Raw genomic sequence first — 15,915 nt, 5'->3', positions numbered from 1 at the left:
ATCATTGAACCATATGGCCAACATGCAACTCTGAATCTCCCTCACTGCTTGCTGTTTCCTGTGCATTTCAGGAATGATGCAGAATAGGCATTGCCATTTTCTATCCGGAAACAAACCCAGGAAGGCGGATGATTTGCCGGAAACAAACCCAGGAAGGTGGATGAATTCCTCCTCTACTAATTGCTGCTGATCTCACCATTTCCTGGTCAGTTCCCCCTGTGTGTTCTGGCTTCCAAGTCTTCAGAGAAACACACTTCAAAGTGAGAATACCTTCAAATAGATTTAAATATTGTCTGCCTTTTGGAAGACCCAAACTTAACTAGTTTCTAGTGATAAAGGCTGGGTGGTGGTCATCAAAACCTATGGGTGAAGGTCTTCCTCACAAACCAGGTTTACCTGAGGAAATTCTCTTTCCAGAAGAGAGGAAAAAGCCCAGAGCATTTTCAATTATACATTTATGAGCACAATGCATAATTCAGGTGCTATTAATTCAAAAGGCTTGCATACTGTTTTTCCACATTTTATATTCTGCTAGATTTTCCTGGCATCAGGCAGAGGCTGCGGTGCTACGATCCTACCTCAAAGTAGAAACTTTGTACCCACAATATCAGATCAGAGGTGCATAAAAGGCCCCTGAGCGAGTCTGCAAAAAACAAAGCCAACAGCTGCTTCCACAATGGTGCCCTCCAGTTAATCCGAGAAGGGGAACTATTTTATCTCCAGTGGGTTGACTTCTACTTTCATTAGTCAGTTAGCAAAATGCCATGCCGGGCAATGTCTGGGTGACTCCGTGGCACAAAACATACTCGTTTTGCCATATCCCTAGTACTTTAAAGTGGGAAGGACCTCGGAGTCTTTGAGTCTACCTCCTTCATGGCACACAAGAATAAATTTACAATCGAGAAGGCTGGGTGGGTAGTAGTAAAGAAAGCATTATTCACAACATTTGTTAAAGAGCAGTGAGGAAGACTATGGAGGGGGACTACAATAATGGGGCTTTTGAATAAGGGAGAGGATGGGGCATGGCTCCAATATAACAAAGGAAAGTGACCATTATAGCCAAGGAGCAGGATGGGAGTCAGTGGATAGAAAATTACTCAGCGGCCCCGCTGGCTCCGTGGTTGAGTGTTGATCTATGAACCAGGGGGTCACAATTCCATTCCTGGTCTGAGCTGGGAGCTCAATCCCCAGTAGGGGTCGTGTGGGAGGCAGGTGATCAACGATTCTCTCTCATCATTGATGTTTCTCTCTCTCTTCCTCTCCCTTCCTCTCTGAAATCAATAAAAATATGTGTTTTTTTAAAAAAAGAAAGACAAGAGAGCGCATGCCTGTCACTTGACCTCGAACCGTCAGCAGGCGCCGCCCCCCGTTCCTCGCGCCCCACCCCCTCCGGGGAAGTTGCATCATCACGTCTGGGGAAGTTGCTTCATCACGCTCACTAGCCCGCCCTTTCCCCATGCACTTATATATTGCTGGAAGCCGGTCCATCCTTGCTGCTTGACACAGTCGCTGCAGGAAAGAAACATCTGCACAGCATGTTTCAAGGGACCTGGCGTATATAGCATACTGTTCTTAATATGTTTGCTCCCCTTAGCGCTGTGTGTTTTAACCAAGGTCACCTCTCCGAGAAAGGTTGTTTCCCCAGGTAGGGATTTTTCCCTGAAGTCAGGGAGGGGATAAAACTCCTTAACTAAGTGCCAGGCGGGTAGTTAATCACTTTAACTACAAACAATCACGCTTAAGCTACATAATCTTTACTCCCTGGAATGGAGATAAGAAACGCCCTAACCTTTGGAATAGAATAGATAGGATTAAAATCAACTGGTATATAACACCAGAACTTGGCTGGAGATCCTGGCTAGAGATCCTGGCTAGGCTGCTGATCAACTGAACGCTGTCTCCGTGTCATTCCTTCTTCGCCAACTCCATCCACACCTTTGGGGACCCCTGGACCTGCTGGGGTTGGACCCCAACAATATATCTGGATTCTTAGAGCGGACTCAGAGCTCCACAGTGCTCTGCGCGCTTAGCACACGCACGCCGGCTCTGCTCCCTCTTCCTCCCCTGACACTCGCCTCCACCGCCACCCGCCTCCGCCTCCGAGGAGTCAGGCAGTTCCAGATGGCCGCTGGCGCCAAGCCTCCGCATCTGCAGGAACAGTTGGAGATGGAAGATGCTGATAATTCTGGAAAGAGTGTACACGAAGAAAATGGAGAAGTATCAGAAGACCAATCTCAAAATAAGCACAGTTGTCACAAGAAAAAGAAGCATAAACACAGAAGTAAACATAAGAAGCATAAACATTCCTTAGAAGAAGACAAGGATAAAAAACGTAAACATAAGAAACGCAAAAGAAAAGAGGTTGTAGATGCTTCTGACAAAGAAGGTTTGTCTCCGGCAAAAAGAACTAAACTTGATTTAGCGTTGCTGGAAGACTTGGAAAAACAGAGAGCCTTGATTAAAGCTGAACTTGATAATGAGTTCATGGAAGGAAACGTCCGGTCAGGGATGGGGCTCATATTACAAGGTTATGAATCTGGCTCTGAAAAAGAGGGGGAAATTCATGAAAAGGCAAGAAATGGAAATAGGTCTAGTACTAGATCTTCCACTACCAAGGGGAAACTTGAACTTATGGACAATAAAAATAGTACAAAAAGGCGAAGTAAAAGCAGATCCAAAGAACGGACTAGACATAGGTCTGATAAAAAGAAAAGTGAGGGAAGTGTTAAAGAGAAGACAACTAGGAACAAATCAAAGGAGAGGAAAAAGTCTAAAAGTCCATCCAAAAGAAGTAAGTCTCAAAATCAAGCAAGAAAGTCAAAATCTCCTACCCTTAGAAGGCGATCTCAAGAGAAAATTGGGAAGGCCAGATGTCCTACTGATGACAAGGTTAAGATTCAAGATAAAAGTAAGTCAAAAGATAGAAAAAAATCCCCAGTTATAAATGAAAGAAGTCGTGATCGAGGCAAAAAATCCAGATCCCCAGTTGACTTAAGAGGTAAATCCAAAGACAGAAGGTCACGGTCCAAAGAGAGAAAATCAAAACGGTCTGAAACTGATAAAGAAAAGAAGCCAATTAAATCTCCCTCTAAAGATGCTTCTTCTGGGAAAGAAAATAGATCACCCAGTAGAAGACCTGGTCGTAGTCCTAAAAGAAGAAGTTTCTCTCTAAAACAATGGGATAAATCCAGAAGAAGTAGATCTCTACTTTTAAATGATAGAAGGTCTAAGCAGAGCAAGTCACCTTCTCGAAATCCATCTCCCAGTAGAAGAGCTGAGAGCCGATCCTTGGAAAGAAAACTAAGAGAACCAGAAAGGAGACGACTTTCTTCCCCAAGAGCACGACCTCGTGACGATATCCTCAGTAGACGCGAGAGATCAAAAGATGCCACCCCGATAAGTAAGTGGTCTCCAACCCGAAGAGCAAGTAGATCTCCCATTAAAAGGAGGTCTCGCTCCCCACTCAGGCGGAGCAGGTCTCCCAGAGGAAGAAGCAGGTCCCCTCGGAGAAGGGACAGAGGTCGGAGAAGCAGAACACGTTTGAGAAGGCAGTCTCAATCACCTTCAGAAGGTGGTCGTAGAAGCAGAAGCAAAGTAAAGGAGGATAAATTTAAAGGAAGTCTTTCTGAAGGAATGAAAGTTGAGCAAGAATCTTCATCTGAAGATAACCTCGAAGACTTTGATGTAGAAGAAGATGAAGAGGCCCTAATAGAGCAGAGAAGAATACAAAGGCAAGCAATTGTTCAGAAATATAAATATCTTGCTGACGATAGCAATAGGTCTGTGCCATCTGAACCCAGCAGCCCCCAGAGTAGTACTCGTACACGGTCACCTTCTCCAGATGACATTTTGGAAAGGGTAGCTGCTGATGTTAAAGAGTATGAACGGGAAAATGTTGACACATTTGAGGCCTCGGTAAAAGCCAAGCATAATCTAATGACAGTTGAACCAAATAATGGGTCAGCTCAGAAAAAGCTGTTGGCACTTGATATGTTTACAGAATCTGATAATATGTTTGCTGCATATTTTGATAGTCCTCATCTTCAGGCTGCTGGCATTGGAAAAGACTTTAAAGAGAATCCTAACCTCAGGGATAACTGGACTGATGCAGAAGGCTATTATCGTGTGAACATAGGTGAAGTGTTAGATGAGCGCTATAATGTGTATGGCTACACTGGTCAAGGTGTATTCAGTAATGTCATACGAGCCAGAGATATTGCAAGAGCCAACCAAGAAGTGGCTGTAAAGATCATCAGAAACAATGAACTCATGCAGAAAACTGGTTTAAAAGAACTCCAATTCTTGAAAAAACTTAATGATGCTGATCCTGATGACAAATTTCATTGTTTGCGGCTCTTCAGACACTTTTATCACAAACAGCATCTCTGTCTCGTATTTGAGCCTCTCAGCATGAATTTACGAGAGGTGTTAAAAAAATATGGTAAGGATGTTGGTCTTCATATTACAGCTGTAAGGTCCTATAGTCAACAGTTGTTCTTGGCATTGAAACTCCTTAAAAGATGCAATATCCTACATGCTGATATCAAGCCAGACAATATCCTGGTTAATGAATCAAAAACTATTTTAAAGCTCTGTGATTTTGGGTCGGCTTCACATGTTGCGGATAATGACATAACTCCTTATCTTGTCAGTCGATTTTATCGTGCTCCTGAAATCATTATAGGTAAAAGCTATGACTATGGCATAGACATGTGGTCTGTAGGTTGTACCTTATATGAACTCTATACTGGGAACATTTTATTTCCTGGCAAAACCAACAACCATATGTTGAAGCTCGCCATGGATCTCAAAGGAAAGATGCCAAATAAGATGATTCGGAAAGGTGTATTCAAAGGCCAACATTTTGATCAAAACCTCAATTTCATGTACATAGAAGTTGATAAAGTAACAGAGAAGGAGAAAGTTACCGTCATGAGCACCATTAATCCAACTAAGGACCTGTTGGCTGACTTGATTGGGTGCCAGCGACTTCCTGAAGACCAGCGTAAAAAAGTACACCAGCTAAAGGACTTGTTGGACCAGATCCTAATGTTGGACCCAGCTAAACGGATTAGCATCAACCAGGCCCTGCAGCATGCCTTTATCCAGGAAAAAATTTAAATGAGATGAAGAAGCTCCAATGGTTTGAGTAATTAAATACAAAGACTGAAGAAATTTCACAGCAGTTTATTAATGTAAATAAACTTATAAATATCTCTCCATCAAATTTGAGGAAGCATGATATATTTGAATTAACACCAAGGGTGATGTTTCTTTTAGAAATGATAGTTAATCTGTTTTGTGTCTTATGTGAAATTTCACTGTAGAACTGTTTTAACTGCCAAGACTGCACAAAATCATAGTGCTAGTGTATATGGTTGCAGTTCACATGAAAGACAAACGCGTCTTGTTATAAAATAAGTAGTAATGCTGGGTGGTTGATTTATTTTTAGCAGACTTGGCTTCATTTTGGTCTTCAGGTAAAATGGCCAAAATAAATGCTGTTTATATTTACATTTTCCTAGGTGTGTGTGTGTGTAGGCCACAGCAGCATGCCCTTGGTGTAGTCATTGCCGAAAGGGGTCTGTTCCTTCTTGAGCCTGCCTGCAGGGATGGTCTCCTCTTTTAAAGCAGGTTGTGTACAACATTCAGTACACTGAAGGTAAGCTAAACCATCAACATCACTGGTGTTTTAAGATGTTATTTTATTGGAACAATGCCGGAAGCCAGTCCATCCTTGCTGCTTGACACAGTCGCTGCAGGGAAGAAACATCTGCACAGCATATGTTTCAAGGGACCTGGCATACTGTTCTTAATATGTTTGCTCCCCTTCTTGGTGTTATGTGTTCTAACCAGGGCCACCTCCCCGAGAAAGGTTGTTTCCCCAGGTGGGGATTTTTCCCTGGAGTTAGGGATTAACAGGACTAAGGAAGGAAATAAATCAGTAAAACCCCTTAACTAAGTGCCAGGCGGGTAGTTAATCACCTTAACTATGAACAATCACTCTTAAGCTACATAATCTTTACTTAGGATAATCTCCTTCAGTTACTTCCTTGTAGCTTAACAGAACAGTAGAGTAGTGACCTTGGAATGGAGATAACTAGCCCTAACCTTTGGAATAGAATGGATAGTATTAAAATCAACAGAACTAGATGGAGATGGGATTTTTGGCAAAGGTCAGATAAGAAACTATGGACATGAAACAAGGAACTGTAGAAGGTCAAGGGAGGGCCCAAAACATACCATGATGTGACTATAGAGGCATGCTTATAGGATCAAATGGTATAAATACAGATGTAACAGGAGAATAAAGAGAGAACCTGACTATGCTGATTATCTGAACGCTGTCTCTGTGTCCTTCATTTTTCGCCGACTCCGTCCACACCTTTGGGAACCCCTGGACTGCTAGGACTGGACCCCGGCAGAACAATTGACAAATGAGGGATATTAGCTTTGTGGCAGAATTCCCTGCATGTGTGATACCTGATCTTGTTTTATTTTTTGGCATTGCAACTGTGGCATAGTTACAATTTCTGTTCTGGTCATCACATTTAAAATTGGAAGAGTATGCGCTTGATGAATAGAGTGCCTTCAGTGTACTGTTTCTTATTAACTTTAATTTTTAAAAATCAACTTGCTATAGACTTTATATACATTTTGTTAATTGCAGTTCCTAGTGAGATAGAAACAATGCATAGTTTTCATTTACTAAATTACAAATGTTGAGGGATAATTCTGAAAGTCCTCATATTTAGAAGTTACATAGAGAACCTAATGAAATTTTTAACTATTTGTATGTCATTTTGAAAGTGTACTGCTTTATGGTAAAAGTGCTTTTCATTTGTTCATTGTTTTCATTATTTGTGATATGTTGTCTTTAAATACAGGCATAAACCTTCCACTCTTGAACAAAGCAGCTGCTTTTTAAAAGCGGTAATTGCTTCTTTACCTTTATTTCTTCTGTAAATGAAGCTTTCTTTAAGAATGTGACTTTAAAGTGTTGTCTATTGCACAAAACAGTTGACACTCGCTTATTGTAAAGTGAAGATTGTTCTACTGCATGTGAAGTGGCCATGCAAATTTCTGTATGTTCTCAGTATGCATCACTAGATAATAAAGTCTTTTGTGAACAAGGGGAAAAAAAAGACAAATAGCTTCAAGTAAATAAAATCCAAAAGATAATCTAGAAAGAAAGAAAGAAAGAAAGAAAGAAAGAAAGAAAGAAAGAAAGAAAGAAAGAAAGAAAGAAAGAAAGAAAGGGAAAGGAAAGGAAAGGAAAGGAAAGGAAAGGAAAGGAAAGGAAAGGAAAGGAAAGGAAAGGAAAGGAAAGGAAAGGAAAGGAAAGGAAAGGAAAGGAAAGGAAAGGAAAGGAAAGGAAAGGAAAGGAAAGGAAAGGAAAGGAAAGGAAAGGAAAGGAAAGGAAAGGAAAGGAAAGGAAAGGAAAGGAAAGGAAAGGAAAGGAAAGGAAGAAAGAAGAAAAAAAAAGAAAATTACTCAGAAGAAACCTCAGGGATCAGGGGAGATCATGGCTAAATGGATCTAACAGGATTGTTGCTGAAGGCACGCCTGGGTGACCAGACATGACCTTGGGCGAGGATGAGGACCCTGATTGGATACACAGGGTGATAAGATACTGAGGATGGGGGATTCTGGCTAAATTGACTTGTCAGACACAAACACAAAAAGCTCAAAAGGCAGGGTCTGGGGGAGGAGAGAGATCAGAGGAGCCTCAGTAGAGTTTGGTCAAGAATAGAGTTTTGTCAATAGATAGAACCAGTTGACCTGGCTCTGGGCTTGGACTGGCTCTGCTGGTGGCTGGAATAGCTGTGCAGACATTAATGTTGAGTTCTCCTGTGTTCTGGGACTCCCCAAGATCACTCTCGAGTTCAGTGATTAGCTAAAAGGAGTCACAAGAACTCCTCAAAGCTGTTATTTCAACAGTTAGGTTTACTGCAGTGAAAGGATACAGATTAACATCAACAATGGAAGAGGGGCCTGGTGCAGGGTCTAGGAGAGACCAGGAGGATTTTTCACTTGTCCTGTTCTAGTGGAGTTATGTGGACAGTGCTGCATTCTCCCAGCAGTGGTGGGCGACAGCACCCATGGAGCATTGCCAACCAGGGAGGGTCCCAAACCGTGGGTCGAAAGAATCCCGTGAGGGCTGGCACATCGTGTCGGTATGGCGGACCAGTCTCCTGCTCCTCCAGAGGTAGCATCACATGTGGTCAAGGACCCCCCCCCCCGCCCCATCTTAAATGATATAGACAGTCTGCTGTAGCCCAAGGCCTCGATAAACAAAGACACTCTAATCAGACAGGATGTTCCAAGGGCTTAGAGGTTACCTCCCAGGTGCCGAGCCAGGGCCCAGTCTTTTTTTAAAAAATATATTTTATTGATTTTTTTACAGAGAGGAAGGGAGCGGGATAGAGAGTTAGAAACATCGATCAGCCGCCTCCTGCACACCTCCTACTGGGGATGTGCCCGCAACCAAGGTACATGCCCTTGACCAGAATCGAACCTGGGACCTTTCAGTCTGCAGGCCGACGCTCTATCCACTGAGCCAAACCGGTTAGGGCGGGGCCCAGTCTTTGGAATATGCAGGCTGTGGACAATCAACTAAGTTACTTCTTTAAGGAACATCCTTTCATTGAAATAATTAACTTAATACGGTTGATTCCTAGTGAAGCTTGACTCCAGTACTCATCAGACCTACTTTACTCCTAATTTAAAGCACTATTGAAAGTAGTCCTTTCCTTTCATTGCATTTTTTAAAACATTGACAGCCTTCATGAAATGTCTGGCAATAGCAGCTTTGTACTTCAGTGAACAAGGTGTTTATAATGAACAAAAAGAATCTATATTCGTTTCCTATGGCCACTGAAACAAATTACCATAAACTTGGTGGCTTAAAACAACAGAAAACATTATCTCACAGTTCTGGTGACCAGAAGTCTAAAAGCAAGGTGTCAGAGGCTCTGGGGGGGGGGGGGGGGGGGGAAGGGGGCCTTTTTTTTTTGCCAAGGGCCATTTGAATATTTATAACAACATTCATAGGCCAAAAAAAATTACCAACTTAAAAATTAGCCTGAGGGTGGGGGAAAGGGAGCGAGATCAACCAAAGGACTTGTATGCATGCATATAAGCATAACCAATGGACACAGACATTAGGGGAGTGAGGACACGAGCGGAGGGTGGGGGGCGACAATGAGGGGCTACGGACATACCTTAATCGATAAAGAAAAAAATCTGCAAATAAAAAACAAATTAGCCTGCTATATTTGGTCAAACATTTCATTAACTCACCCCTAATGCCTTGGCAGGGCCAGACCAAATGATTTTGAGGGCCTTATGTGCCTGGGGCCGGACGTTCCCCACCCCTGCTCTAGGGGGGAAATTCATTCCTTGCCTTGTATCCCTTCCGGCCGGCCGCTGCCAGCATTCCTGGGCTGGTGGCTGCATCACTCAGTCTCTGTCTTAATGGCCACATTGGCTCTACTTTTGCTTTATCATTTCAATAGGGTCCCAGCCAGATAATCCAGGAAAATTTCCCTATCTCAAGATGCTTAACTTAATCACATCTGCGAAGACCCTTTTCTGCCATATACAGTAACCTGATAGATTCCAGGGACTAGGATATGGGTATCTTTGGGGGAGCCATTTTTTTCAGCTTGCTTCAGTATCTTTCTGAGATTTCTAAGACATGGAAAAAAATTAAATTGCTTAGATTTAGTACCAAACATTTTTTAGAATTGCTTATGATAAGCTACTTAGGATTCATTAGGCTAAAATGACATATGGAACATTAAACATGGAGAACTGTTATAGCACAGTGCCAGAACTAATGTTTTGAATAAAAACACATGAAAAGGAAGTGGGGAAATAGGCAGGAACTTAAATGATGACTAGACCTTCCCATGAAAAATGAAGGAGATAATTAAGAAAAGTATTCAGCTAATCCAAGACTGCTTGGTGGGGTGCAGAGATAGGGTGAAGTTGGTGAGGAGGAAAAACAATTTTACAAACCTATAAAATTGTGTGCCAGCCATAGCTGGTTTGGCTCAGTGGATAGAGCGTCGGCCGGCAGACTGAGGGGTCCCAGGTTCGGTTCTAGTCAAGGGCATGTACCTTGGTTGCGGGCACATCCCCAGTGGGGGGTGTGCAGAAGGCGGCTGATCTATGTTTCTCTCTCATCTATGTTTCTGACTCTCTGTCCCTCTTCCTTCCTCTCTGTAAAAAATCAATAAAATATATTTTTTAAAAAATAATAAATATAAAATAAAAACATTGTGTGCCAGACCTTTAAGGGTTTCCATAATTCATCTCCACTCTATTTGTCCAACCTTATTTCCTATCATTCTCCAGCATATGCACAGAGTGGGTATAGTTAGACTAGGAAACCATTCTTTAAAATCTAGAAGTTAGCCCTGACCAGCGTGCTCAGTGGTTAGAACAGCGGCCCTCACACCATAGCATTGAAGGTTCGATTCCCAATCAAAAGCACATACTTGGGTTGCAGGTTCAATCTCCAGCTGCACTTGAGGGACATGGGGGAGGCAACCAACCCGTGTGTCTCTATCATTCTCATGTTTATGTTTCTCTCTGTCTCTGTCTCTTTGTGTCTCTCTCTGTCTCTCCTCTCTCTCTCTCCCTCTCTTCCTTCTACTCTTTCTAAATATCAATGGAAAAAATATCCTTGGGTGAGGATTAACAACAAAAACAAAAAATCTGGAAATTAAACCAGGAAAAAAAATCACATCTTTCACTTGTGTCCTAATTTCCAGCATCACTAAACAGACAGCAGTGTTGAGTTTAGTGTAAAGTAAGACCAGCTTTGGTGTAGACCAAACATGTCAAACTCATGGCCCTCGGGCTGCATGTGGCCCACAATGAATATTTTTGCAGCCCAGCCAACATAACGGTATATTAGAAACGTTTTAATAAAAATTTCGTAACTTAATTTTTACAATATCCTGTTATACATAAGTATTAATCGCTAATAACTAATTACTATAATCGTGTTGCATTCATTTCCCTTACGCTCCTTTTGCACAGGTGCACCATTTCTCTCCACTAATGCTAGCAGTGAATATTTTAGCAGCCGATTGCCTTGTCGTTATTCTTGTACTGACTTGTTTGGTGTGCGCAACAGGAAATATTTCGCTTTCGGAGAACAAGAAAAACAGGTTCATTTGCGTTATGCTTATTAATTTGTGCAGTTATTCAGTATCTGGTAAGTTAATGTTCAAGAAAAAATATTAATTTTTATTAAAATATTCTATTATTTTATGTTAATGATTACTCATTTATTTCAGCCCTTTGTGTTCAACCTGTCTCTATCGAAATAAACATACATTTCTATGAAAATTGAAGCTTTTGCTTTTTTGTGGCCCACATAAACATAAACCTTGTTTATTTGCCCCATGTTAGCCTTTGAGTTTGACATGCATCGTGTAGACAGTCGTGGGACAGGAAGTCCAAGGCACAGACAGCTCTTCTCTCCTGAGACTGAAGAGGGCGTTGCCATCAGGGTGTATGCACAGCATGGTGTTCTCCACAGTCATTTCGTGGATGAAGGATCTTTTAGAATAGACGAAAAAGGTATCAGGCACCCAAATCTTTTTGATCAATCTATGATCAAAAGTCATGCTTTTGTTTGTCATGCTAGGGAAGGAGAGCTTTTCATCTTTCCAGTAATCCTATCTAATAAAAGAGAAACATGGTAATTAGCCATACGTCCGCTACCCTTCCCATTGGCTAATCAGGGCGATATGCAAATTAACTGTCAGCCAAGATGGCAGCCAGCAGCCAGGCAGCTTGAAGTTAACATGAGGTTTGCTTGCTTCAGTGACGGAGGACTCCAACGTCCCCCACTTGCCACTGCCAGCCTCTGAGCTTGCAGTTTGAAACATTCGTACAAATATAGAAGCTAAACAAAACCCCAGAAACCTGCTTTCAGCCAGCCGCGATCTCAGAGCTGGAGCTGATACAGTGTTTAGATTATAGAACCCAAACAAACCAGATACCTGCTTTCAGCAGCAGAGGCCTCAGAGCTGGAGCCAGAGCTAAAGCTGGCCCAGAATTTAAAAAAAAAAGAAAAAAAGGAGCAGTTGGGAGCTTCAGTCACCTGCCAGCCTGAAAACAGCCCTCAGCCCCTCACCCAGACTGGCCAGGGACCCCAGTGGGGACCCCCACCCTGAAGGGTGTGTGACCAGCTTCAAACAGCCATCATCCCCTCACCCAGGCTGGCCAGCCACCCCAGTGGGGACCCCCACCCTGATCCAGGACACCCTTCAGGGCAAACCAGCCGGCCCCCACCCATGCACCAGGCCTCTATCCTATATAGTAAAAGGGTAATATGCCTCCCAGCACCGGGATCAGCGTGACAGGGGACAGCGCCCAAACCCCCTGATCATCCTGCACCTCTGTGTGTGACAGGAGGCGGGGCCACAACCTCCCTATATGCCCTGCTCTGTTCGGGACAGGGGAAAGTGCCCCAACCCCCTGATCAGCCCTGCTCTGTGCCTGATAGGGGGGAGCTTTCCAACCCCCTGATCGCCCTGCGGCTCTGTGTGTGACAGAGTGCAGTGCCCCAACGCCCTGATCAGCCCTGCTCTGTGTGTGACAGGGTGCAGCGCCCTAACCCCGCCCCCCCACGGGCCCTGCTCTGTGTGTGACGGGGTAGAGCCATAACCTCCCCATCGGCCCTGCCCTGAGTGTGACAGTGGTGGCGCCCCAACCCCCTGATGGGCCCTGCTCTGTAGGTGACAGGGGGTGGCGCTGCAACCCCTCAATCAGCCCTACCCTGAGCGTGACTGAGGGTGGCATCGCAACCTCCCGATCCGCCCTGCTCTGTGCATGACAGGGGGCGGCGCCCCAGCTCCCCAATCAGCCCTGCTCTGAGCCCGACCAGGGGCTGCACCTAGGGATTGGGCCTGCCCTCTGCCACCCGGGAGCAGGCCTAAGCCAGCAGGTCGTTATCTCCCGAGGGGTCCCAGACTGCGAGAGGGCACAGGCCGGGCTGAGGGACCCCCCCTCCCCCCTGAGTGCACAAATTTTTGTACACTGGGCCTCTAGTCAACACTAATAAAAGAGAAAAATGGTAATTGGCGTACGACGATACCCTTTTCATTGGCTAATCAGGGCTATATGCAAATTAACTGCCAACTAAGATTGGCAGTTAACTGTCAACAAGATGGCGATTAATTTGCATATGTAGGCACAATGCAGGGAGGCGAAAGGGAAAGCAGGAAGAAGTCCCCTGCCACTGACAGTGATCGGAAACTCAGGGGGGAGCTAAGAACTGGGGGGCAGGGCAAAGGCGGCCCCAGGGCCATGATCGGAGAATCAGGTGCCTTTTCCGCCCTGGCCAGTGATAGCAAGAAGTAGGGGTGGAGCCAGCGATGGGAGCTGGGCATGGTCGAAGCTGGCAGTCCCAGGAGCTAGGGGCCCCTTGCCTGGGCCTAAAGCAAAGCCCACGATCGCGGGGCCACTGCAGCTGCGGGTCCCCGCTGCCCGGGCCGGACGCCTCAGCCAGAGGCATCCTGCAGGGGCAGGGGCGGAGCCCGCACAATCGCGGCGGCCCCCGCTGCCACTGCAGGTCCCCGCTGCCCGGGCTGGACGCCTAGGCCAGAGGCGTCAGGCCTGGGCAAGGGGCTGATCCTGCGATTGGAGGGTTATGGGGGTCAACGCCTGAGGGCTCCCAGTATGTGAGAGGGGGCAGGCTGGGCTGAGGGACACTCCCCCCCACACACACCCAGTGCACGAATTTCGTGCACCGGGCCCCTAGTCTATATATATATAAAAGGCTAAGTGTCCATCAGTCCGACCAGTAGCTATGATGCGCACTGACCACGAGGGGACAGATGCTCAATGCAGGAGCTGCCATGATGTGCACTGGTCATTTAAAAATAAACGGCACTGTGCTCTCTTCGGCAGAACATATACTAAAAAATAAACGGCACCACGAACCTGGCACCAACAAACCAACACTCAGCTTCCCCCAAGTGGGACACAGACCCCACCACCACCCCAGAGGGACAGCCCACCAAATTGCAGCCAAGGCTGCCAAGACCCCCTGGCGCAAAATGTGGCCCACAGCCCAGCCCAGCCCAGAAACAGTAGCTGTGGGCGCCGGGTAATGATGTGATGTAGCAACGCCTGGCTTCCTCTCCCCAGCGACTAGCTTCCTTGGAGTTTCTTCAGCCCAGGAACCCAACTTGCTTTATACCCAAGTGCAAACATTTTACAGTTCAACCAAATGTTTGTGAAGCATTTTCACGTGCCTCATCTCATTTGATCCTCACAGAAGTGCTGGAGTAGGTAGATAGGAGACTCAGTGGAATCCTATTTTCCTTTCATTAGCCAGAAAACGGAGATATAGAAAGGTTAGAAACTTGACCCTACCGAAAAGAAGTAAGAAATGGTGAAACTTGAAAATGACTCCAGGCTTTCTCCTCCGCAGAATATAGTCAAACACTGCTGCAGTTAAATATTTCACCCTTTGTTCTCCCTGTGTGATCTACAATAATAATCTGCTCCGTGTTGATATTTACTGCTGTGTTGCTGACAATTACCTGAAAGAGAAGTTGGGGTGTTTCACTGGGCTGGAAAAAGTTTAGCTACATCAGAAAGCAGGTCTAATGAAGCAAGTTTATTTTATACATATGAAAGGCTAAGTTGACTCGCACATGCACAATACATATAAAGCTCTCGCTGGCACCAATTGCACATGTGTGTTTCAATCTGTCATTGTCAATCGTGAATTTGGTTGACACTTCTATTATAGAGAAAGGGCAAATAGTGATATTAAATTATTTCTTCTAATTAATTTCCTTTCAATGTGCACGAATCCGTGCACCAGGACACTAGTGTCTGAGATAAAAAGTCATCGTAAAATCCTAGGTAGAGAGAAGAAAAGACAAGTCAAAGGCAGTAAGAATATGGTTCAGGCCCTAGCCAGTTTGGCTCCGTGGATAGAGCGTTGGCCTGGGGACTGAAGGTCCCTGGTTCGATTCCGGTCAAGGGCACATGCCCGAGTTGCGGGCTCAATGCCCAGTGGGGGGAGTGCAGAAGGCAGCCAATCAATGATTCTCTCTCATCACTGATGTTTCTCTCTCTCCCTCTTCCTTCCTCTCTAAAATCAATAAAAAAATTTTTTTTAAAGAGTATGGTTCAGATTGACCACCCAACACCATTAGTCCAGACTGTCTCCTGTGGGTGTTAATGGCCTGTAAGTAAATGGCTTATCTTATATTTCAGGTAGATTCAGGTTGAAGCTAGTGAGCTTCAGTTGCAAAGTCCCTCCCTCACCTGGACTCCAATAAATGTTGAGAGCTCCTGGGAAGCAGAGAGTATTCAACTTGGGGGAGGAAAGCCAGTTACAACCGGGAAGTATTTCTACATAAGCTCTCTGGAGCATCACCTAAAGAGGTCTCAGAAGAAAAGCACCTGAAACTCCATGCTCTAGAATTTTACTTTGATTTCTTTTCTTGTTGTGAATAAATACTCACTTTTATAACTGATTTTGTGTCCATAAATCTTATTATGTTTGTTAAAGAACCACCCCTACCCCCAAGTTGAATAAACCACAGTCCCACAAAAACCTGGATGCAGCATTTATTAGAACTGGTAGTGGAAGGAAAGTTGTCAGAGGTACTGGGACAGAGGCAACGATTTTTTGATGCATGAGAGACAGAAAGGACCACGAAACGCTGGTTCTAAAATTCAGGTGTGCAAAAGAATCACCTGAATCTGTTAAAATGGCACGTTCCCCAGAAGGAAAAAGACAAGTAGGAAAGGAATGAGAATTGGAATCAAGGGCAGAAAGAAGTAGATAGACAAAAGTAAAACAACCACAACTTTATTAAGCAAAGTAGGAAAAATAGACAACATACATAATTAAAATGATGTGTGGAA

At 44.5% G+C, this 15,915-nt stretch overlaps 2 protein-coding genes across 2 annotated transcripts in view; one reads left to right on the top strand and one right to left on the bottom strand.

Annotated features, from left to right (window-relative positions):
* The window catches only part of GABRR3 (gamma-aminobutyric acid type A receptor subunit rho3), a 72,662-nt gene that overhangs the window by 46,508 nt on the left and 10,239 nt on the right, over positions 1–15,915 (bottom strand). Inside the window, 2 exon segments of the mRNA XM_059686188.1 lie at positions 11,488–11,700; positions 14,866–14,898. Of these exon segments, the coding sequence (XP_059542171.1) occupies positions 11,488–11,700; positions 14,866–14,898 (246 nt within the window).
* Positions 467–5,712, top strand: LOC132231857 (serine/threonine-protein kinase PRP4 homolog). Its single transcript, XM_059691662.1, has 2 exons — positions 467–479; positions 2,105–5,712. Exons 1-2 carry the CDS (start codon positions 467–469, stop codon positions 5,119–5,121), a joined length of 3,030 nt encoding a protein of 1,009 aa, XP_059547645.1. The 3' UTR covers positions 5,122–5,712.

Source organism: Myotis daubentonii, chromosome 3, assembly GCF_963259705.1.
Source record: "Myotis daubentonii chromosome 3, mMyoDau2.1, whole genome shotgun sequence".
NCBI classification, from domain to species: domain Eukaryota; kingdom Metazoa; phylum Chordata; class Mammalia; order Chiroptera; family Vespertilionidae; genus Myotis; species Myotis daubentonii.
This window is presented reverse-complemented; position numbering and strand designations above follow the sequence as displayed.